This window comes from Branchiostoma floridae, chromosome 19 (assembly GCF_000003815.2).
Source record: "Branchiostoma floridae strain S238N-H82 chromosome 19, Bfl_VNyyK, whole genome shotgun sequence".
Classification (NCBI taxonomy): domain Eukaryota; kingdom Metazoa; phylum Chordata; class Leptocardii; order Amphioxiformes; family Branchiostomatidae; genus Branchiostoma; species Branchiostoma floridae.
Window position 1 is genome coordinate 16,059,153 of NC_049997.1, and position 25,000 is coordinate 16,084,152.

At 40.3% G+C, this 25,000-nt stretch overlaps 2 protein-coding genes across 2 annotated transcripts; both read right to left on the bottom strand.

The window, feature by feature from the left end:
* Positions 1-4,696: 4,696 nt before the first annotated feature.
* Positions 4,697-6,887, bottom strand: LOC118406856. Its single transcript, XM_035807211.1, has 4 exons — positions 6,806-6,887; positions 6,238-6,286; positions 5,430-5,591; positions 4,697-5,006 (listed from the first exon to the last, which is right to left on the bottom strand). Exons 1-4 carry the CDS (start codon positions 6,806-6,808, stop codon positions 4,774-4,776), a joined length of 447 nt encoding a protein of 148 aa, XP_035663104.1. The 5' UTR covers positions 6,809-6,887; the 3' UTR covers positions 4,697-4,773.
* Positions 6,888-15,817: 8,930 nt separating this feature from the next.
* Positions 15,818-23,627, bottom strand: LOC118406793. Its single transcript, XM_035807130.1, has 3 exons — positions 23,323-23,627; positions 17,754-17,891; positions 15,818-17,017 (listed from the first exon to the last, which is right to left on the bottom strand). The coding sequence occupies exons 1-3, from the start codon at positions 23,517-23,519 to the stop codon at positions 16,672-16,674; spliced, it is 681 nt and encodes a 226-aa protein (XP_035663023.1). The 5' UTR covers positions 23,520-23,627; the 3' UTR covers positions 15,818-16,671.
* Positions 23,628-25,000: the final 1,373 nt, after the last annotated feature.

The following is a 25,000-nucleotide window of genomic DNA, read 5'->3' on the forward strand; positions in this document are numbered from 1 at the left end:
AAAGCACAACACGGCTGGATTCCAGGCTACACGTACACATATATACGCGTAAGTATAAATTGAGTTGTTAGGTCCTGCGGATGGATATTAAAGAAAACTGTGGGTTGTTTTTTTTTAGTTTAAGCCGGTAGACCGTGCTTTTGAATGGTCATAAAGAAGATCTAGAGAATATAACTTTCTGGTGGGGAAGAATGTTAAGACTGAATTTGGGGTTAGTAGTTTTAGTCAAAGACTTATTTTAGTGCATTTGAACATGGTTTCTCGTATAACAAGTTCGAAATATGGTCTCTGACCCGTATACTGTTAACACTGTACACAAACCAAATAGGGTTATCTTTACGCTGTGTATATATAACGGGGCCGCGCTAAGACGGTCCCCGTCGTAAGACGGCACGGATTTTTTGCTGATCTTATCGTCCATAAGTACACCGTGTTTGTTACCACTGACTATGCTGATTACAAAGGTAAATAAACCAAGTCCATGCACACAACTTTAATTTGCATTCCAAGTATACTTTAACATAGTTACTTCATGTTTTTTTAAAAACAGAATTCTAACAGTAAATTGTTGACAGTGCTGAATCACTGCAGTCACCGGCCTCTGCGTATTGGCGGCTCGTGTCGCTAACTATACGAACTCTTCCAAGCAGTCACACAACTGCCATGATACACATAAATAAAGCTCCATAAAACACTATGAATGTCTTGAAATGTTTGTTGAGTAGAAAAGCAACCAAAAGGAAGCGACATAAACATTGCCACCATTGTACTCCTAAGGGAGTGTGGCCGTGAAGGGACTAGAGAACGCTCCAAAGATTTATTTGACTGTAACAAATGATTCGTGCTGTCTATGAAAATAAGGTTTGATATAGAGATGTAGATGATATTTTCATATAATCAGACAGAGTTTTGTTGATGTTGGCGGTGTCGTTTTTTCGTAATGGTGTTTTTAGTCGGGCATTCACAATCAGTGCATTTAGCCCATTGCCCGTAAAAACATCAGCTGGATTGTTCTAGGTACAGCCTTCCTCATGTGAGACAATAAGTACATACAGTCACGATTTTACTGTCAAAAGAAAGCTAAAATATCATGCTATTAATTTTTTTCTGTGTACTTAAATTTACCACTTACTTCTGAAGAGAGCAAAATGTAAAAAAAGCGTACCAAGTTTGGCACACTGTCCAGCGTAGCACAAAATTGGAAGGTTACATACACGAAATTGTCTCACAGTGTTTGCCGCTTGTAACACGCAGCGCGAAAGGTTCATGATTCACATGAATGCATTTCTTATTCAAGTATGTTGTTCAAGTCTATGTGTAAAAAAATTCAGTCATCAAAATTTGACCACTCTCAGGCAACTAGCGATGGAGCGCCATGAGTTTGAGCGCAAGAACAAGCGTACCGTGTTGGGGCACCCCCCGTTACATTACAAAGTAACTGTAAAGGGTGGTTCACACGTGCGTATATAGTCAAGGCCGTATGAGGTACTAGGTCCGTATGAAAGTTGACCATGCGGGAGTCATATGCTCCACTGCAGCCCAAAGTCAAGTCAAAGTCCTTCCCGCGCCTAATGGCGCATAGGGCGGCACCCATCTCCGTTTCAGTAGCCCTGGGCCACACAACTTTTTGCAATCACTGCAGCAGGGGGCTAGTCCACTGGTATTGGTGTGTACCCAACTTCCATACTCTTTACCGAATGCTGAGTGCTAAACAGAGCTCGAGAAAGTAGCATGTACCATTTTAAAGTCTTTGGTATGACTCGGCCGTGGATCGAACTCACGACCTACCAAATGCAAGGCGAGCACTCTACCCACTCAGCCATTGCAACGGTCTGTTTTACTGCAGCTGGACACTTTAAAAATAATAGAAATTGGACAAATATAGACAGATAACATGTCCGAGAAGTTAGCTGTCCGAGGAGCTGGTACTGTGGTTTGCGACCAGCTAACTCGTTTGGTATGTTATCTATCTATCTATATTTGTCAAATTTCAATTATTTCTTTTAGCAATTTGTGAAGCCTGATAGAGGCTTAGACTTTCATACGGACCTCATACGGACGAATCTGTACATGTACGCACGTGTGAACCTACCTTGAGCTAAGGGCTCAACCAGCCATACGTGCAATTTGTCCTTACGTTTTTTGGGGGAGGCCACGTCCGCCACGTATTTCTGAAAACTTTGAGGCTGTACAGGCAGGCGTGTCGCCCGTACTGGCACTTACGGGGGGCGAATCCGCAGCCCGATGGCACACAGAGTTTTGCCTGCACGTAAAGTTCTACGGCACGTCTGCGAGCTGCAAAATCCGTCGGATTCCCTGCGAGTTCGTACGGAGGCGGTACTTACCACTTATGGTTCCCAAAAGATTGCCCATATTTGGCGCCACGTACGGCGGGTTTTGTCCTTAGCTTTAGGACTTACCGACTGCGATGAACTTCAGCATTTTTCGAAAGGAGAAATCCAATATGGCGTCAGGCAAAGATGTTCAGTGGTATGAACCCACGTAAAAACTCGTCTGCTTTTTAAAGGATCAGGCAACGACCTACTGGACTTTCACCTTATGACGTCAATACCATTTGCCCTCTAGAAGATAACCACTAAGCAGCCACATGAAAACTGCATCTGTGCATTTTATAAGCATTGTGACGTCACACTAGGCCATGTTGATTTGGTTATATGGATAACATTCGCTAGGAACCCAAAAGCTGATACGAACGTGAGATTCATAAAAAAAGTTGCAATTGCCTTAACTATTAAGTCTAAGTGGTCAGGAATATACGGGATGGGTACCGATACATTTTTTTTCTTGTTAGACCGGACTGGAAACCGGACCTGAAAAAATTCAGTGCACCAGATGTTGGACCGATTAGAAATGAACAGATGATACCGGCACTACTGCGGCAGGCTTATTGGTCCAAGAAATTTGAAACTACACGATGTAGAGGGGAGTTGCAAGTCATTTTTATCAAGTTTCTGTAGTCAAACTTGGTCTAACTTAATAAAGGTAGTTATAACTTATAATTATCGTCGATAGTCTGACCAAATGATTGTCTTCATTTTGTTCTTTCACATTTCTTTTTTGACCTTGGAATTGTCTATGGAATTTAATGACATTAGTATCCAAATTTTTTTTTTATTTTCTTGCAGCCTACCTTATAATTAGCTCATTTTACAGCTGATTTGTGTTTTTTTTTTAAACGGTCGAAAAATAAAACCGTATGCGGATGTTATCCATATAATCAAATCAACATGGCCTTAATACCAGTAATGTTTGAATAAACCTTTGTTATCAGAAACGCTAGCGTTGCAAATCACAGTGTTTGCTGAGCTTGAAGGTCGGCACGCGATATAGAAACATTCTAGCGGTCATTATCACTATGTGCCCTTTGTGATAGGGCAATGACCCTAATTGACGCAGGCGCAGAAGTATTTTAGCCTATTTTCCACTTTTAGCAGGAAAATGTAAGTAACATTTCATATTGGTGAGAAAGTGTAGGTTGCAGATGTTCAGATTTGGCCAAAAAACTAGGTTTTGATCCATCTTTTTGGCCTGTGCTGACCCCTAATTTGAAGTGCTCAATTGAAGAATTGAACGGTGGAATATATTGCGCTGGTCAGCAAGTTTAAAAATTAGACTTTTGGACACTTGAGATAGCGGGCTGCTGTGTGGGGTGAGTTCTTATGACCTGGAATGTTCACGGATGAGATTATGACACCCTGATACAGATTTCCATAAGTGTTAACTGCTCTGATAGCAAAACAACTACAGGAATTTACATATAGTTGAATAATGAGTCCATAGTGAGGAGGTTCGACGCCTCTAAATTTATAGAAGGGCGCACAACCAATTTACAAGCAATTTGATGTATTGAACTTCAGGATATGATCAACGAAATATCAGAAAATGGGGAATAGATTTGTCGGTTCGCCTTTGAATAAGATGGAATTTTACCTGGCCCCCCAGCGGAAGTCAGAAAACTACAGCCGACACACAGGCAGTGCTCGGTATTGTAGTACCAAGGCACTGATAATGAAAAGCTGAAAAAAACATCGTACTCCATGTAAAATTGTACAGTAAACTGATGTACTCCTGTATGTACCATTCAGCAAAGTTTCAACCTCGCATTTGCACAAAAAAGCATAACTACCGGCCTTTGTGGTGCACTACTTTGTGCCTGGACTACTTTTCAGGACGGAGGTTGCGGATGACTATTGTGTTATGCCAAAGGTAGTAGTAGTAGGCTCTCCAAAAGCATCTCAGTAACTTAATAGCGCTTCTAGCAGTTCTTCCACTGGCCGAGGCCCTAAAGAAAACGATTCCCATTCTCTTCAAGTTAGGAAAGTATGCAAGTGAGAGAGCGATTAAGAGAAAGATCAGTAAGTCACATATTCACAAACACACACACACGCACACACATACACAAAAGTGCATACAATACACAGACACGTACGCACATAGTGCCACATACACAATATGCACACGGAGGTGTAAGGGACAATCCAAATAATATAATGTACTCTTTGACTCATAAAGTCAGTTGCCATCTAATAAGACAATCGTGAAACAGTCAATCATAAAAATCCTATTGTGATATATATAGTTGTGTGCGTTCATGTTTTCTTAGCTTTAACTGATTACTGAAGAGTGATTGACTTTCACTTTATTCAGCTTACGACAAGAACAACACATAAGAGTAATTGAAATTGCTCTTAATCTGTTATAATTTACGTTAAAAGTGCTGATCAATGTTTATATCGGACTCTTCACGACATTTTACATGCAAAGTTTCATTGATAAACAGCTTAGCGACACGACTGCAAAGAGTTTGACGTTGCTTCTTGCATTAGCCTGAAGCGCCACCGCGCGGCTTGTTGCATTATTGCAGCCCGGAAAGTCGTGACAGTAAACGGTACAATCCGTCCCTTCGATTGGCTCCTCCATTTCGCGGCATCCCGCACCAACCTGGGTACGAGAGCAGCCTCTCGTGAACTGCGTAGTTCTGTCAGCTGTAGGAGAAAAATAAATATTGTATAGAGTTATCACAAACAATATCAATGGTTTGGAGATTCAATTTCTATTCTATTCTATGACTTAGGCAATTTGAATATTAGTAAGCCCCCGTCCCAGCAACAGCCCTTGAGCCACACAAATTTTGTGCAATCACTCCAGCAGGGGGCTAGTCCACTGGGATAGTTGTGTGTGTTCAACTTCCATACTCCCTTCATATGCTGAATGCTAAGCAAACAAAGCAGTATGTATTCTTTTAATAGTATGACTCGGTCGGATCAAACTCTGCTGAATGGAAGGTATAGTACTTATTTTGACGTTACGTCTACGTAATATGGATCATGTTCAAATAAAAAAAAGTTTTTAGAGATATTGAAAATAGTTGAAACAGTTTGAATTTTATAGATGTCCTTGTTACTTACCTATTATCTTCTCTTGCACATAACAGTATTTGGCTTGTCCGTCAGTGCACGGCTGAGCTTCGGCCGGGTTTGTGAGGTTTCGGCAACGATCGACATCTTCGGACGAGGAAGGCAGAGAAGTGGCAAAGCACTGAAGGCACTCAATTCCCTTCCCTGTCTTTACTAAAGGATATAGTTCAAGTTTAAGTTTATTGGTAGTAAGAAATGGAAACTTATTCTTGTCAATCTATTACAGAAAGAAATAGACGCATTTTCACAAAAATGCAGTCATTTACCAATTTGAATGAAAGAAACTATTGACAAAATGTTTGATTTGCTGTTAATATTTGCTATTTTACTATGATTATACCCCTTTACTCTAACATTCTTCATGTGTGTGCTTTTACTATTGTTGCTATTATTATCATTAGTATCCATTGTGTTTTTCTAGCTATATCTTTCCTCCATGTGCTCGACTTAGTTCTTCGATATGATTCAATTGATTTATTTGGCTGTATAGTGGGAAATACATTTTTTTTACCCAACTAGAAGGAGGCTATTTTAAGGGCTAGCCCTCGTAACTATACAACACACAAAAACAGAATTAACGATACACGAGGTTTGTTTTTCGAACTAGGTTATACAGATAACGCAAGATACGGATAACTTTGACTACAGAGGTGATCTGTGTTAACAAGCTTGACTAGCAGTCGTACGATCTTTTAGCTGATAAAAAGTTCAACCGAGAAATATGCAAGTCCACAGAACACTAGCATCTCTAAGAAATCTTGCCCCATGACCCAAATACAAATCTCAGTCGTCGGCTCACCTAACGTTGCCATGACGACGGCTATGACGTAAGCGTGTCCACAGTTCACCTGGGAAAGTTTAAACAGAGAAGACAATAGTGCGCGATTTTTGTGTATTGTAAATCATTAGCTTTCAGAGAGCACAAAATAGGAAAGAATCAAAGGCTAGTAAGTAAAGAAGTCATGTATATTTTACAAAATCAAAGCACAAATACGATTTATGGAGTGGTTATGCCAACAACTAGCGCAAGAAAGTAGTTAAAATGATAAAATCTTACTTAAGGTCTCTCGGTAACTTGACTAGTTTGAAAGCACAGGGCGAATCGTACACTAGTACTTGTGAGTGAAAATGTACAAGTTGAACTTTAGAAAGAATTTCTTAGTATCCAAAACACGTTTGTGGGTTGGGCAGGTCGCAAAAAATTTCTTTGTGTTTATACGTCTGAATTCACAAATATACATGGGAAAGACTGTCCATATTTTACCCAATGGCAGTCATACGATACAAGAGCTATATTCTATATGAAAATTGACGAATTAACTGACAGATAGCTAGAAAGTTTTGTATTCTTTAAACTGTATACATACCATTTTTTCGGCACCAATGTGAGTTGTGTTGGTGGGTCCTTCTAAAAACAGCCCAGATTAGAAAATCTACCTGTTGTCATCGCTCTAAAATGGAGCTTATCAGGACGATTCCATTTTAAAAGAAGGGTAAAACACTCACTTAGTTACCGTATATTACATGCATTCTTTGTTTTTATTACGAAATACAATAATTGAAATACTATCTGGTGCTAATATATGAGTATTGTCCTCTTGAGATTCATTAATGTACCAATACATAAGAAAGGCTTCATACGAAGATAGTTGGTATATCCCAACACCCCCACGCAGGATGCACGAATGGTTTGCCCCGTCTTTCACCGTAGCCTACAATAGTACACTGAGAATTCACAGTGCTCTAACCGTACTTGGCAAACATAACATATGTAAATAATTAATCACTACTGCACACAGGTTTTTATGTGAGTCTTTCCACTCAAGGGCCTACAGTTAAATAGACCTACCCCTATCGTCAAAACGGGGATATGCAAATAAGAGATCTGACGAACGTGCAGCCACTGTCTTATTGGTCGAACCGTTAATTGATATTCTCGCATTGATTAAAATTCTAATATTGATGGACAATCAGAAACGATCCATTAAAGCGACCCATTTTTTGTAAAGGGCTTTTTTACGCTTGTACGTGTATTCAGGTCCGTATGATTTCCGTATTGACGAAATTTTGCGGAGAATAAATTGAGCTGTTGTTCACTCTTTATCCACTTTTGCACAACCTGGTCATCTAACCGAAAACTAACATGCCTCAAACTTTTATGAGCATGGTATAGGCCATACGGACCTCATTAAACATATACGCACGTATGAACCCGGCTTAGTGTAATAAGAATGTATACGTATGCTCATCCACTAGAGATAGATAAGATACTTTTTAAAACAAGATATACGTATATATATTATATTGGTTCAGGAAAGACTCCGCAAATAGATTTAAAAAGCGTATACATTGGAAAGCCAAGTTTACTTTATTTGTAACTATAAGTGCTCTCATTAATAGGCTGTAAAGCTTTTCGAAACAATTAAAGCCATCTCCTGGGAGATTGCAACATCTAGAAGGCATTAAAACATTTGAATCCAGTTTAAAACGTGGTAATTTAATAAATTAACTTAGTTAAAACTTAACATACTGTCAAGTCTCTATGCTTTTTCGCTGCCTAGAGAAATACTGATCTCAGATCCCTTTTTGTATTTGGAACATACAAGTCACTACAATAGGAAGCTAGTCCACTATCATCCATATAGGCTCTTTCTCATAAGCTCTTTGTGCTAAGCAGGGATAGCAGTACCTACCATCTTTAATTCAATTTAAATTTAACTATACTATTAGAAATGCCATTGATTGTTTATCAAGGCATTATTAATATGACCATTGCAAGAGTACAGATTATCAGGATCGCAGAGGAACGCAAAGACGACGCACTCCCGGGATCGTCCGTATTGCAGCCGTCAGTCAGACAATATGACGTGCAGACGATGACCTTGTCGGCGTTCTTGTAACATCCGGGTTCTATTCCGACTATGGCGCAACCACGGGTGAAACCAGTCATTTCGTTGTCTTGATACGAAGAAAAAAAATGCACACGGAGTTAACAGACAGACAGACACACACAGAAATAGACATACTCCCCTCTCTCTCTCTCTCTCTCTCTCTCTCTCTCTCTCTCTCTCTCTCTCTCTCTCTCTCTCTCTCTCTCTCTCTCTCTCTCTCTCTCTCTCTCTCTCTCTCATTTTTCATTTCTCTAAATACTCTATCTTTTCTTTCTCTCCCTTATGTACACGTATACGTATTCTTGTGATGCAGGTTTTGCATAACTGCAATTCAGATTTTAATCGCTAGATGTCTCTCTACCATTGACTCTTCTGTTCAGATGGTGAGTGTTATTTACTTTGGCGATTTGCTAATCTCCAAGCAGATACTTCGGCGGCATAAGCTAGCGAAGAAGTACATGTAGTCAGTCAATGAGTGTACATTGACCAGCTTTGCTAGTATTAGCTAAAGATTCAAACAAACAATCTTATGCCACCGAATTATCTGCTTGGAGATTAGCAATTAACAGGAAACACTATCCAAGCAAACAAATATCTATTTGCCCATGTCTGCTATTTTCCAGCGAATTACGGAGTCTATACAGACTACGTTTGACCGTCTTACTTGTTGGAATGGTCCATTTTGTGGAGTAGCAGACAGTCTTCTCGCTCGGACAGTCCTGTGCAGTAGTGTTGTCTACGCATGCCTGGCTTTCCTCAAAGTTGCCACTACATATGACACACTTGATGCCATATGCAACTGCAGAAAATAAGATGACTGTACTAAATATACTGTATAGGGGGAGTATCTATATATCGCACATGTATTCGTCAAATGTGGCAGTAATGTTGTGTCATCATGTACTATTACGGTAATCGGTCTTATTGTAGCTCCCAAGCCGAATGGATTGTACAAAATTCCCCCCACACACATACACACACACACACACACACACACACACACACACAAACACACGCACACAAACAAACACACACACACACAAACAAACAAACAGAAACAAACAGACACACACGTACAAACACACATGCATAAATATATACTAAAAGACACACACACACACAAACATATACAAACGCAGAGAAACATCGACAGAAACACGCACACATAAACATATACCAACGTAGAGAAACAGAGACAGACAGCACATACGCACGCACATACATACACACGCACGCACACACACACACACACGCACACACTCATTTTTTAATTTTTTTTATTTATTCAACATCAAAGTACAAAACAGGACATTGATTAAACAGGTAATACACTCTAGCAGTACGCTAATATTCACATCACCTCTCACAAAAAGGATAAATGACAAAAACAAATAAATGACAATATCAAAACAAACAGTTCACAGCTATTTACATATAAGTCAGGTTACAAGGTAGTTGCAAAACGCTTGGTATGTACAATATATAACTGGGTTAACTGTTAACACTCATTGAAACACACACACAATCATATTACTTACCAGAAAGATAGCTACACAAGACTGCGATAAACAGGAAACCTCTCAAGCTCATATCTTGTCAACAGATATATCGATGACCTGAAAGATAAATTTCAAAAATACATTTTGATAAATAAATAAATAAGAAATTAGATAGCATCATATATTAAAAGCAGCGTAGTATCAATTCGTCAGACTTTGTTGATATCCAAGAGATCATAGGAAGACATTGAAATATACATCACTTAACAAAATTGAAGGCATATACATTTATGATAAAAAAACACGGATAAGGAAAAATAAAACACATCGATAAGCAAACAAAAGAAAACGTACTCAAACAAGTTCTCAACAAATACCAAATTTGGACGGTTAAAAACAACAGAAAAGGGTTGTCATTTTTCTGTTGTTTGAGCATACTCACATGAATAACCAATCCAATAGCATCAATCCTTCAACGATCGGCATTTTATCAAGACAAAACAATTCAAAGACTAGAACTCACCGCTAAATTCCACCTCAGTTTCAGCCTCCAATGCAACCATTAATTTATCGTATTAACTTTAGGCATCAAGCTAACATTCTATATCTCTTGCGAATGAAGAAACGTAAAGAAATACCAACAATCTAATCCTTCAACCTCTTTTATGTTAAAGGAATCCGTACTACAATGGCCGGATACACTCCTTTATATGTCATTCCACTAATATGTTACCCTTTATTCCCAAGGGTCTTTCTATTGATGGCGGTGTCGCACGGTACTGTAAATGCATTTAAGTTCGCGGGGATTTAATTTCGCGCTGGCGGGAAAAATGACTTTACGCGGTGGTTTTAAGTTCGCGGTAGCACCTTGCAATGTTAGTGTTTTACTACCATGGAAAATGTTCGCGGTGGTTTTAAGTTCTCGGTGTGAAGCGGCCACTGCGAAAACCGTGAATATTAATCCACCGCAAAAGTTTCTCCATTTACAGTATTTCTAAAAGGTGGTTCGGAGATTGAATGCTTCTTTTGGTAACCTAGTTACATTGCTTCTATTGTTCGTAGCCCTCCGCCTAATGTGGCGGTGAATAAGATATTAGGATCACGTTTTGTGTCCTTTGAAGTGGGATGACGTGCACTTTACGAGGAAGTACTGCAGTGGAACGCCAGGTGGCGCCACAGTTCTATGGTAGTCACAAGAATAGACCGGTCTCTCTGTACACATCGTTTTGAAGGCAAAATCTTGAAGTGAATTGTGAAAATACGAAAACCTTGAAAGTCTTAGTTAATAAAAACGACAAAATGGCGGAAAGGGAAGATTTATCGAAAGACTTTTGCCATCTGAATAGTCACGCAAACTCTCGCGAGATGTAATTGGAATTTGATTGCGTGACTTCGCTGAGTAATCATACATTTATAATGATAACAGTTCCATTATTGACCATAATGCCTGGAATGTTCTAATCGTCAATTTTTAATTTGAAGGAGCAAAGTGGGTGGGGTGGGGTTCTTAAGATTGGTCACAGTACAGGTTTGATGGTATTTTCCCCATTAGTTAAAGCATTTAGGAGGACGGTCTATAGTGATCACCTGTCTTTTTTGAGCCCATTGGCGCATGGCTGGTCGCTATAGATATGTTTTATTGTAGACCAAGTACTACATATTTAAAGAGGGCTTGATTCTAGCTTAATGTACGTGCGTTCGCACAGCATTCACTTAAAGTCAATTTTTTCCTCCGTATATGATTATTCTATTTGTTCATTTGTACTTGTACTTGACGAACAGTTACCTTGTGTGTGCTTCTTCCAATAAAGAATTTATAACAAGAGAGAACCTCTTTGTTTCAGTATCAATCGTACGGCTCTAAATTCCTTCTTATGGCAATCGTTTTGTCAACTATTTGCGCTATTAGCCTATCCCTATATTATGATCTTCTACGCACATTCCAAACAGTACAAAAGCGGAATAGAAATTATTGCAAGTCATGCCCAACCCTTGCTGCATGCTGAACAGGCTGTTTCGAGTGTTGACCTAATCTGTCTCAACCCTCATATTTATGCCAAACTTCCTGGTAAAACGACGACATGTAAACTGTACACCTTCCGTCATTTCTAGACCGTGTACTATTCACACATTCAACACTATTCACAAAAACCACACTACATCACTACGATAGTACACTTCAAAGTCAAGATTCAGAAAGAGAAAATGACCCACAGTTTCTGTCTTTTCCAACCGGCTCTTGTGAACAATTCTCGGACGATAATTTTTCTTCCCAGTTGGACATCCGTTGGAAATACCATGGGTAGTTTAGCTATAGGTTCTGGTATGTTCCAAAATGTAATAGCACACGTGGCGATTATCACATACTTACTTTTGTATCGGAACACTGAGCTCAAAAGCTGTACAAGCAAAGCGTTTGGCAAACGATTGAACTTGTGATTTATAATTTGTGAGAAAGTTTCGTTCATGTGCATGTGTGGTGGTATTGTTAAAGTACAACAAAGGCTTTGGGTGGGGTGTAAAAGTAGCCATTTTGATAACTGAGGAAGTCATATTTTGTGCGCGATTATACTTGGGCCACAGCAAGTAAATTTTATGGATGACATCCTCTGCAGACTGCAAAAATAGTGCGATAGGGCGAAAAAAAACAAGATGGGTGAAAAAAACAACAAGATGGCTACATTTTCAAAAATAGGCACCATAAAGTGGCGATGTCTGTTGTAACAAGATTGAAATTGAAAAGGATAAAACATGGTATCAGAGCCAACAAGGCATTCATTCCTGTATTCAAGACATGTACTGGTGTGGTAAAAGTGACGCTAGTGTGGTAGACTGGCATCACCAACAAAGTTGGAAGCCACACTCATAGCTTCCATATTGGTGTCACTTTTACAGCTATCCAATAAGTTTAATTTCTAAAACTACAGTCCTGGGAACCTCGCAAGTGTCACTTCTACAAGTACAATTATTAGGCTACAAGACCACATATCTGCTCATTTTGGTACTTTATCGTCATGTTGACCATCCCTGTAAAAGAAAAAAGTCTTTTTTTTCTGAAAACAGGCGAAAATTAAATGCGCGCGCTGATGTCATCCATAAAATTTACTTGCTGTGGCCTTGCTTACTTTTGTTAGTTCAGACCCCTGTAGTTGTTATTGCTACAGAGTTCGTTAAGTTTCCTTGCTGTTTTCAGTAGCAGTGTATTATTTTTACAACCCTTCCCATTTTAATGTAGTCTCTACCAGACTCCGGTCCGGTCGAATATGTAATAGTGGACTTTGGTCAAGTTAGGAATAAAAGTCTAGTAACAGTTAACTGGCCTAGGAGTGAACTGACCGGCCCCAGATAGCTAGATAGACTGAAATCCCACGGCAACTTATTTGTCCCTATTTGGCCAAATTCTTATTGTTTTTTTATCCAGCTGACACGTCTGCTTCGAGAATACCTTTAACTTGCTAGAGACGCCTCCTCCAGGTACATCCCTTGAAGTATGAATGGATAATCCCAACTTTACATAGAAATGACCGAATATTAGAGTTACGTCAGCTGTTTGGGTTTCTTTTAGTCCTTTGCTACCGAACATAACATGCAAACGTCACAAGGCGTTAGATACTGGTACTGATATCGATTTTGAATAGTAGGCACAATCTGCGATCGCCAGACCGAACTGTAAGGTTTGATACACTCATCACTTCAAAAAGGACCCCTATTCTTCAGGGGTCTGTTTTGTACCCTCCCCTCCCCCGCCCAATGCGGGCATTGTACCCTGTCGGCTTTCAATGGTACTTAAGACGAACTTTCTTTTGATATCTCGTTTTCTTTAACTTTGTGATTTTAGGACACCTGGCGAAATTTTAAGTTGAAGTTATATTCTTTATAGTCTTTTTGAACACGTTATTTCTACCACGTACGTACGTCCCTGTGGCGCAACCGGTTACCCAGTCCCGCTGCTAGGCCTTGTACCTTGTACTTTGTACCTTGCACATTGTACCTTGCACCTTGGACGCTTTAAATATCTGGTATTTTTTGCCATCTGGATCGATTTCCATAAATTCGTGGCCGTCATGAGTTCGATCGGGGGTCGGCTCAACTCGGACATGTTGTAAGGCATTGCATTTATAATTTCGGATGGGGACGTAAAGCCAATCAGTCAGTCAGTCATAGTCATGCGGTGTATTACAGCACCGTTGGGGTTATACCGCCCCTTACGGGGTGGCACACCCTTTCTTCTAGCTGAATACAAGACGGGGATGCGCCAGGTCTCCCGTCAATATCCCCGTGTATGAGAGAGCTTGAAGCAGGTCCCTACCAGTGATTGCAGTTTATTTTATTTTTTCTCAAATTTGAAATTTTATTTATTTTCTTTCACCTCAAAGGCGTGGCCTCGCGTGTGGCGTATTTGGTAGAGCGTTCGACTCGGAATCTATAGGTCCTGAGTTCGATCCCCGCCGTGCCCCCGACGTATTGCCCTTGGGAAAGGCACTTTACACGACCTTGCTCACTTCACCCAGGAGTAAAAACGGGTACCTGACTTCGGTCGGGGAAATAAAAGAAAAGACTACAGGTCTTTACCTCTGTCCGTGCTGTCTATGTGGCACTATTAATTTAAGTTAAAAACTTGAGTGCAGTGCCACATTGTCCTCGTCTGTCCAAAAAGCAAATAGAAAAAAAAAAGACCCCATAGAACATTATCTCAGAATCATACCTATGCTCACAAGGAATGTCTACTATTTGCCTACGGACTTTGTACTGTTGTTCTTTCACATCAACCGACACAACAAAAATCAAAAGTTCCCATAACACCCCACTTACTGATACCCAGTGCTACAAGATAAGGGGTACCATAATGACGTCATTTGTACCCCCCCAGGGTCTGGTTATGACGTCATTGAGAACTATCGATCAAACATAGACATGAGAGACTACAAAGCATGTCTGGTCTTGTTTGAGGTTTTTATTGACACAGTAAAAGCTGGCATGACGATATGTCTACCACACGGGTAGCTGGGGCTATACCACGTGCACTGAGTGGCACTGTACATTCCTTGTTCTCTTTTCTAGTAGAAACCTAGATACCAGATCACAGCCTGATCTCAATACACCTTTCTCACGTGGTGGCCATAATAGATTAAAACCAATGCCAATGTGGCCAACAAAAGACTGTCTATCATAATTCGTATTTTCCCAGAACTATCTTAGAGTGGGATTTTGTTATCACCAAGCACAGTAGGAGCATCCTATCTGGATAGTTTTATAGAACGCTTACAGATAGATGTGCAAAAGTTAAAGGTGTGACGGATCGTTCATTGTAATATAACCAGCTGCTGCTGCACCGCGTGCCTGTGAAGCTGGTGTGTTACGCCGAACGGCAGCTATACCGGCTATATAGATACAGATACAGAAAATGTCCAGACTTTGCATGATGTACAAAATGACCAATAAACTGGTACCGGTGGACGTACCAAATGTAAGTATCTAATACCAGCTCTTTTCCACTAGCCTGGATACCAGACCCCAGCTTGATCTCAATACCGTTGTCTAACTCAAGGGGGCCTACCGTCGAATTTTTTTGACACAGTCACACATTCTGGATAACTTCGTTCTTTATTCACGATCAGGTTTTATGTCATATCAGCAGCATCCGACGTTTTGACTGACTGAAATCCCATGATAACTTATTTGTCCCTATTTGTCCAAATTCACCTCTTTTTTTCAATTTTTATTTTTAAATTTCATCCAGCTGACACGTCTGCTAGGAGACTACTCCATACTGCAGCTAAGGTCGGTGCTAACGATGCGACCCCAAACGTAAATAAAGAATTATCATACATGCAATCCCAAACGTAACGTCAGCTTTTGACTTTACAATATACTAGTACAATCCTCGTTACGAATAGAAAATAAAAATTGTTTCATACAGTGATTTTTTTTTTGCAACCTATCTGACTAGATTATTCACTCACTCTATTCAATAACAACACATTACACATATGTAGCAAACATTGATCATTCTTTTTGTCACATTACATCATAAATAACAAGTTTCAACATATAATTTAAATACGGTTCGTATAAAATAGATACCTTGTCAGAGTACAAAAAAAGATATTACGTAGTTGGTCCCAAAACGGGTCTACACGTTTGTATGTAGCATTAGTTGCAAGCAAAACAAACTCCCTTTTTACATGTCTTTAACATAGATATACGTTTAACTCATTGCAAAATAACTTAAGATTTAATAAATAATGATAAATTAAAACGTTATACATAATAAATCCCCAAGTTCAAACCTTCTCAACAAACAGTCCGTATGTAACTTAAGGGGAATTGGCCACTTTAAAATGGTCACTTTTAAATTGCTTATGGTCATTTCTATGACTTGGTGCTTTGTTCTTGAGATATTGTGCTTCAAGCAAGAAGGCCTCGTCCCCAGAGCACTATGGGTGACTCTCAATCCCAGGCTACTACTATGCTGACAAATGCACAAGTATATCACTACCTCATCCATAAGAAAACAATTTTTACCGAAGTATTGTCATGATATGTACCCATTTCTAACAGACATTCCACTCATTTCACACGTAGTAAGCGTTTGAGCGCTCCGTCTTACTTGAAATTCAAATCAACCAATCACCAAACGTTTTGAAAAGTGATAACCAATAAGCTATTCTCACACGGATCACGTGGTACCTGGGTATGATATTTTGAAGTATGCTTCTTCTACACCTTCGTTGAGAAATTTTAGCCCTTACAACATTCATGGCCGAATTTATACTGGCCAAACGTTTACATATTCCTGAGATAGAAACATATCATCTCTTGTCCAGCAAGGATTTCCATTGTTCACGATAAATAAGAAGTGTACATGTGAAAGACTGGTTTGATTTCAAGCGACTCTTCCAGTAACATTGAGTGGTAGTAATGGTTCGGAAGACGGCCCATGGGCAAGTTGTCTATTCTGTAACCCCGTTCCAAGAGGGCCTTCATACCTCCCAGGATCCTATGGTGTGCCTCACCACCCTTCCATATGGTAAAGTGCGCGTACATCCACGGCAGGCGAATGCGACTGGTGTCTGTGACGAGGGTGCCGTTGGCTCCGTTGCGTTCTGCTGCGCGCAGGGAGAAGCACTGCTGGGCCAATAGCGTGCCGTCTAGGACGTCGTAGGATGAACGGATCTCTCCAAGCGGCCTGAACAGGACAAGAACATGATAGAGTTAGTACCAAGAAGCAACTGGTTATCATTTGTATTTTAAAAAGATTTCAAACCACTTGTATATTTTACACGGGAGTGAGAGAGTAGTTGAGTCGATGGGTGAGTGAGTGAGTGAGTGAGTGAGTGAGTGAGTGAGTGAGTGAGTGAGTGAGTGGGTGAGTGAGTGAGTGAGTGAGTGGGTGAGTGAGTGAGTGGGTGAGTGAGTGAGTGAGTGAGTGAGTGAGTGAGTGAGTGAGTGGGTGAGTGAGTGAGTGAGTGCTTGAGTGAGTGAGTGAGTGAGTGAGTGAGTGAGTGAGTGAGTGAGTGGGTGAGTGAGTGAGTGAGTGAGTGAGTGAGTGAGTGAGTGAGTGAGTGAGTGAGTGAGTGAGTAGGTAGAGGAACAAACCAGACATGCATTAAACAATTTAGTAGATTCATACAATTTGCAAGCAAATACACAATATCAACATTCCCATAGTCTAGCCTATCAAACTATTGCTATACTAGTATATGGTAACCAGCCCTTCCAGCTCTGTCCTACCACTTTATGTAATCAAACACAACAGGGTATCTGCTATTTTATCATCCGCTTGGTCAAGGTCATTGACCTTATTTTGTTGGCAGAGGATGAAGATGAAGAAATAGAGCAAAAACAATATTTTCTTTCCCTTATGTGAAGGTAAATATAAAAATGCATTAATTCCATAAAAGAAATTGTGTCAAACTACTCACTTCATGAACCGCGTGTGAACAGGGAAGACCAGTGCATCCTCGTACAGTCCGAAGTAGTCGACCTTCTCTATGTTGGTATATTTCACTTCCTCGTAGCCGTCCATACCCGTACTCGGCGTGAGGTTGAAAGCGCCGACTCTGGAAAACACAACAAAGAATACATTTTTACATTTCTGGTTCTATAAACATTAAATTTTGTACACAAATAATCTTAAAATTTCAAAACTTCTTACTGCAGTGGATCAGGTGTGGTAACTAAGGTGGTTTGTAGTTAGGTTGGTGACTTCAGAATATTGTTGCTATTTTTTATCATGTCCATGTTAAATTCCAATTGTATTTCCCTTGTCTCTGTTAGCAGGGCTAGTCCTTTGGAATAGCCACAGGCTAGTTGGGAAATTCTGGCTAGCTGTGTGTGCTGAACAGCCTAACCAATAAATAAAGAAAAAATCTCAAAATTTTGTGTCACTAAAAAAGGCAAATTAACACCTATTTCTTCACTCGACCCGGATAAACTGAATGAGTATCTAGCTTAGTTTTAAGACGTCCTACAAGATTGGACGTTTGACGTAATTGGGTGTATTAGAGAACCCACCACACTTATCAAAATGAGTAGGGGTCCTTCTCAGTGTGAGTGGATCAAACCTTAGAGTCTGGTCTTCGGGTTAAATCTTGAAAAGGTGATAGTCTCCTTTTGTGTTAATCCTTCCACAAATGTGGTAAATCTACTAAGATGAATGTACTAGTAAAAGTCCTTTTTCCATCCTTGATCTTGAACTTTTGTCGAAAATTTGCTCGTTGTACCGCATACTATATTTAGTAAGGTAACGTAATATTTTACATTCACGAAGGGTGAATGTCATGGCATGCTTTGCTACTAGTTTATGAAAAGCCAACCGGTGTGAAAAAATGTTCCTACGGGTGTTCTCTCCCAAAGACCACAAGTGAACTCACCGTAAAACAAAGAAACATTGCCGTTTAGTATTTTCCGTCAAGATGTTATTACAATGCATGTTGTTTATTTTTGTGGTCTATAGGGTTTGACATGACAAGACCTTAGCTTGTTCAGTAAATGATCCTTAACATCAGTACAGCTTAAAATGCTTCGCATTGTGTGTTAGAGTTTTATAAAAAGGCAACCCAAAACGATGTTTTCTTTTCGTAGTGCCCTAGAATAAACAAGTTGAGGTTTGCGTACGTCAATGATTCTATGGTACCCTGGCCCCTGCATTGACTGGCGTTGATCTGGGTTACATTTCGATGCTTTCACACGGATGCATGACAGGTAAAAGTCGTTTATTTTCCTGTCAATCTTTTAATGGAAATCAAATGAGGTGTTAAACGAAATAAACTTTCCCAGGCCATCCGTATACGAGCTATTGCATTGCAGTACCATACACGGTATAGTGTACATGTTGGCTTGGCTATAGTAAAAATAGGGCTGCTACTCCGACTAAAGGACTTGAAAGAAAATAATGATAATCCGAAAAGAGTGTTGACTGTTGGAGGAAAAATGTTTTATGGTGCTTGAACAGTTTGTGCATTAAAGAAACAGTACTGGATGTGTAATAAATCATTGATACTTAGTCTAGTAAATTACTATCTATATTACTATTAGTATTCTTTTAGATTGACAAAGAAGTAACACACACATACAAACAAACAAACGCACATTCCGACGAAATGAGAAAAGAAATATCAATTCATCACGAGGTACTAGTATATTTTAATTGCCTATACATTGGTTCTATTTGCACACGCATTTGCACACGTTCTCTTGGTTCAAAGTCCAAAAAAAGCTTTCGAACCGCGAATTGTTAGTCTCAAAATATATGCCAAGGCAAGAACTTAACGCGTTTCTCAAGGTTCCGAGAAAGGTCCGCTGGTTCAGAAGCCAGGAGCCATGAATTTAAAGTTACAGTTTTGCCTCTCTGCAGCTGCTTGGTGACTGCGTGGCATCGAATGGTCGAGTGGCTTGGCTCGAGCGGACAGAAGATCTTGGGGTCACTGGTTTAATTTCTGGCTACACGTCGTTGCGTCCATGGAAAAGGACTTCTCAACTTTACTCTCTCCTCCCAGGTGTAAAAATGTGTACCTGACTTCGGTTGGGGAGGTAAAAGGCAGTGGAAGGAGAGGGATGGGCTCCGTCTTCCAATACTGTACTCTATATAACCAACCCACAGCTTGTACGACCTTAAAAAGGCTTTGGCACTACCTTTGTCTTTTATCTGCTTGGAGATTGCAGAATTGTTGGTTCCATGCCAACCCCGATAGCGCTACCACCTGCGAAGTGTCCATGAATCTAGGCCGTGCTATTACCGAAAACCCAGAACGATCTACAACACGTTTACTTAGCGTACATCGACCCCTTTCTCCCCCACGTGTGACACCTAGACCTTGCCCTTGCTCTCTCCAGTTCCAAACTCGAGCTACGGTAATCAGAGGCGCCGCCTCCGGGTCAGGGTCGACCCTTGGCCGCCGCCCAGTTCCTGCGACCTCCGCTATCTCCTCGCGGTATCAGTCTGTTTGCCATGAAGCCAGGCGGCCTTCTGACACTGAGTGAGACGACAAGACTTTAACCAGAAACAGTCGTACCTCACTGCCACTGTCAACTGCGAGGTTCTTCACCCCGAGTCTCCCGCGGCGAGGGATTTCCTTTCCAGATATAGCACGGCGGGATTCCCTCTGGAAACAGTCGATGTTTTGTTGTTTTTCCAAAGTTGCAAGTGTTTTTTTCTGTATAGTAGATCTTCTGCGCCGCTTTATACTCTTAGTGTCTTTGCCAAGAATTTTATGATTTATGGACGCGTGTTTGTCTTTTTTGTGTTTGTTTGTTTGTGTGTTTGTTTTTGACGGTATAATTTGGATAGTTGTGGATGGATATTTATGATGTTTGGTGAATGGGTAGGTGTTGGTAACATAAAGAAATGTTTAGATTTTGGGCCCTCTTGCTGGTTTCATAGTACTGCAGTAGAACGGCCAGATTTCATACGCTCTGATTAGCGTTTTTATGGTTAATTTTTCTTTTTAAAATTTTTACTCGTTCACACATTCACTGGCTTTTGCTCATTCACACGCGCACACTCAATCACTCACTCACTCGCTCACTCACTAACTCACTTTGAATAGTTATGTTGAAGGATAGCTACGTTTATCAATGAGGTTTCAACGAGTTTGGTACAAAGGTTGAATTTGTCCCGGCAAAATCATATCCTTTTTTTCTTTTGGGATCATTTTTGTATCACAGAAATTATATAACCCACATATACAGACCATGAAAACTGTGACAGTTACGAAGTTCCACACATGTGTGTTTGGTTCAACATTCGAATGGACGAAACTACAAGAGGTCCTTGCCTTGTCCAGTAAAGTTCTTTTCCATCGGTTAGAACACAGACACGCAAAGTCCAAAAACAGACATTTTCCTCGTTATTTTCAGCTTCAGAAGAAACGACACGTGGTTTTCCGCTCTCAGAAAACTTCTTTGAAGAAGAAAAGAGTCTCTTGATCTTTTTGGATTAAACTTGAAACGCTCGCATTTAACCTTCAACTTCAAGTTAAATGCATCGACAGGTGGTTTTAATTTCATGAGCAAGATCACCCCACTTTTTGGGAATGATTTAGCAGATACGAGTTTTGACCCAAGCCCAAGAGAACCAATAGATCTCATAACATAAAAAAGCCATCAAAAACAGCACGTAAAAATCATTAAAAAATCATCACTGAAAACGCATCAATGTGATAAAATAAGCAGGTTCAAAATGTAAACATACAAGCTTCGTGTTTCTAGGGATTCTAACAGTAGCTAGTGTAAATTGCTACCGTGACTGGTACACGAAATCTCGGATAATCTTCAGAAATACCGGACTGTCCCTAGTAAGTAGCGAAAGATTGGCCAAAGTCCAACGGCACATAATTGTTACACTGTCGCTGATTGGATACAGCCCATGAGAAACTGTTGTTGACCGCCAATGGCCTATCAGAGAAACCTGTTAGTAATTTAGCTCAGTTGGCAGCTAGTTATCGCAAAGTCTAGGCCGGCAAAATAAGCCATCTCCACCGGTATGGTAACAACAAGGCCGGTTAGACTTGATAAGGAGCTTCTATAGGAATTCTAAGAACGAAACGTGATAGCCTCTCCCAGTTGGCCGATTACTAGGCTAATCTACGAACATTCCTTCAAATTAACCTTGCATTCTGTCAGTTTGTTATCTAAAGAATGCTTTGAATAGGTGAGTCAGATAATAAAAATGACATATCGTGGTCTTACATTGGTATAGAGATACGTACAGACACGCGTACGAGAAAAAGATAAGAAAGTCCACTTTTACATGGAAATGTTCTTTGAAAAGAGAGTTCAAATTTTTGGCTGATGGCCAAAAAGATAGGCCAATACGAAGAAACGCCGTGAAGAGGACGTTTTTTGAAGCAGGTAAAAGAGACAAATTCCAATGAGATTCCGAAGTGGTGATTTATTGTTTAGTGGCCCCGGGGCTTTGCAAGTCATTTTAAATCCCCTTTGACATAACGCGTACGATTACTGTACTAATTAATCTTCTGACCAAGTATCACCAAAAAGGCGATATACTTTAAAACGAGCATAGCTGTATATTTCTTTTAGAGTGGTGCAAGTTTAAATCGGTGCGTTCCTTTTTTCTTTCGCAATCTAGGTAAAAAGTCGCCTGTAATACTACACCTAGCGCCTATAGGGGGCGTGGCAGTACCGCAATACTCCGCCATGCATACAAAAGAAGAAATACGGCTCTTTCCCGAAAGTCACGTACGCACAAATATATATACTAGCAACGGCGAGAACGATATGTTATACATGTGCTTTAGTGTAGAGCAGACTACGTGAGGGTATCGCCCTTTGTTCCAAGTGTAACCGCAGTATGTCACAAGGTGCCGGGCACCGAAGGCTCGCGCGTGCCGGTCTCTATGACTCACACGCCGCACATGGAAAATGATCGAATACCTCCACTTCCGTCGGAAATACTCAGAACCCTCCAAGAAGACGTAAAACAAAACGTTCCGGAAGCTTCCATCTTTGTCTTAGCGGAAATAAATGTTTATTTTATAAATCTGGATTTTTCTTTACTATAAGCAAAGGTGACTTTTACTTTCCGAACTATACAGGTGTTTGTTTGGTTGGCAAGTATTGACCTAAGATTTTAAACGCGCCTGGGCAAGAATACAATTCTTTAGATTTTTTGCGTGGGTTGGTCTATAGTTGCGAAATGAAACGCAATACATCATAGTACATACAAGTACATGCATTACGTTAAACACTAGAAAATATACAAGCCAGCTTAAATTATGATTTCGTAGCGTTTCTTACGAAAAGAATTATCTACTAGAACAAAATGTTTTAAAAAAGTATTGTAAAAGTAGACTTTGGGTTGATTTTACACATATGTCAAAGAAAGGAAAACAGGTAAGTATTGTACATGTTATAAAGGGAACGCATTCGAAGGGGGCGTGTGCTTCTTTTAAAAAATGTTGGCAATACAATTATTACCAAACGTACGGTACAAAATATTATGAAATTCTCCAGAAAAGAAAGTTTCCTTACCTGAATGGATGTACCAAGTCGAGAAGCCGAACATCTGAGAGAAAATCGTACACGTGTTCTTCTCCGACCTCGATGAAAATCTCTTCGGTGAATACAATCTCAGTCCTTCGGGTGAGAAGAGAGGTGAGCCCGACCAAGACCGTGGCGGCGACCGCTAACTGAGCTGGGCTGAGCCCGTAGACTGACTTGCTCAACATGTTTGGTATACGACTAGAGAAGTAAACTTTGGTGGCTCAAGGTGGGCGAGCTAGCGTTAAACTAGTCCGAAAAACTTGGAGGAAGTCGTGTTGTCTGAATGGGCTAGCCCGGGGTTTCCCTTTTTATGTACCACGACGTCACGCTTTGTCACGTGACAGCTACGTCACAAAGGTTACGTCATCCTCCCAAACATATCAACAGAACCAGTCTACACTTGCTCCTGCTTGACTATCAGATGACGTAGTCCCGGGAATTTACGAAAACAAAATGGCCGTGCGTAGGTCTTTTGTTACATGATAGTTAACACTTAGTCTACGTCGTTTGGGGGTGTGTCATCTTATTTCCAAGTAAACGTCAAGGTGTCACCGCTAAGGTGTCTTCCAAGTAGATCTATGTGACATTGTCATGACACCAAACCATGTGTCCAAGGTCAAATAAAGTCAGGTGATGTTGGGGGTGTGTCAGACGGCACGTCCAACCCACAATGCCCCGCAGGCAAAAATATTAAACGGACCATACACAAGTTTGTTTTTGAGCTTGAGAACATGCAGGTGTAAGAATACCACTCTATGCTCATAGATAGATTGTAAGGATTTTACTCATGAAATTTGTATCTTTCTTATAAATCTGTCTGACTCTAGCTCCTTCCCCTCATGACCTCAATGACCTTGACTTCAAGGAAAGATGACCTAGAAATCGATTTGAATGAATGGACAAAGTTCCAATAAACAAAAAGGAGTTATGTTGAACCAGATATGTTGTTGTTTTTCAGAGCTGGTGTTATTGTCATGGGTTAGAGAGCATGAACAATACTCGTCTGAACAACCTGTCAATCAAACGACGTATGTAAACGCCCGAGGAACTAAGAAAATTCCATAGTTAATCTCCCGTCTTTTCAGTTGAATAGTAATGCACCAGTTTTTGCACAGTAGGTAACGTTACAAGCTTCGCGTAAGACCGGTATATTCCAACAGGCCTTCCAACGGTGGTACAGGGATCGTAACAGTCATACCCCCCCCCCCTTCAAAAAATGGGAAATTGGCCAGGGAGTCAGTCCACATTTAGGTTAATGTCCTCTCCGGCCGAATAACTCTTCTGGTAGCAAAACCCACCTGGCAAGTTATTTTCCCAATACAACAATACAATGTGATAATCAGCGTAATCAATTTGGTAGAGGCCTGGCTGAAAGGTTTTATACACACTGCACGCCAGGAAGGACCCCTATTCTTTTTAACAGTGTGGTGGATTCTTTAAATTGCTCGTCGAAGTGTAGCTCTGAGGATCTCTGGCTTTATCTCCCATTCTTGAGGAAGCTAAGCACTCATTTTTACCTACGTATAATGATCAAAAGTAAGTTCCTTTCAAAGGCAAACACTTGGACAAGGAATGCGGACGCAAAACCGTTCCGATTCCACCAGAAGATCTCCTTGTCACCTTGACCTTTATCATCCTTCTATCCTTTCATTTTGTAGGTAAATGT

What these genes read in the sequence shown, in the direction of transcription:
- LOC118406793 (XM_035807130.1), bottom strand. Translation starts at nt 23,519, where the DNA reads ATGTTGAGCAAGTCAGTCTACGGGCTCAGCCCAGCTCAGTTAGCGGTC. An exon ending in GACTTGGTACATCCATTCAG is followed by an intron (nt 17,892 to 23,322) that starts GTAAGGAAACTT and finishes TGTGTTTTCCAG; the next exon opens with AGTCGGCGCTTTCAACCTCA. An exon ending in GTTCACACGCGGTTCATGAA is followed by an intron (nt 17,018 to 17,753) that starts GTGAGTAGTTTG and finishes TGTCCTGTTCAG; the next exon opens with GCCGCTTGGAGAGATCCGTT.
- LOC118406856 (XM_035807211.1), bottom strand. An exon ending in CGTCGTCATGGCAACGTTAG is followed by an intron (nt 5,592 to 6,237) that starts GTGAGCCGACGA and finishes TATATCCTTTAG; the next exon opens with TAAAGACAGGGAAGGGAATT. An exon ending in TGTGCAAGAGAAGATAATAG is followed by an intron (nt 5,007 to 5,429) that starts GTAAGTAACAAG and finishes TTTCTCCTACAG; the next exon opens with CTGACAGAACTACGCAGTTC.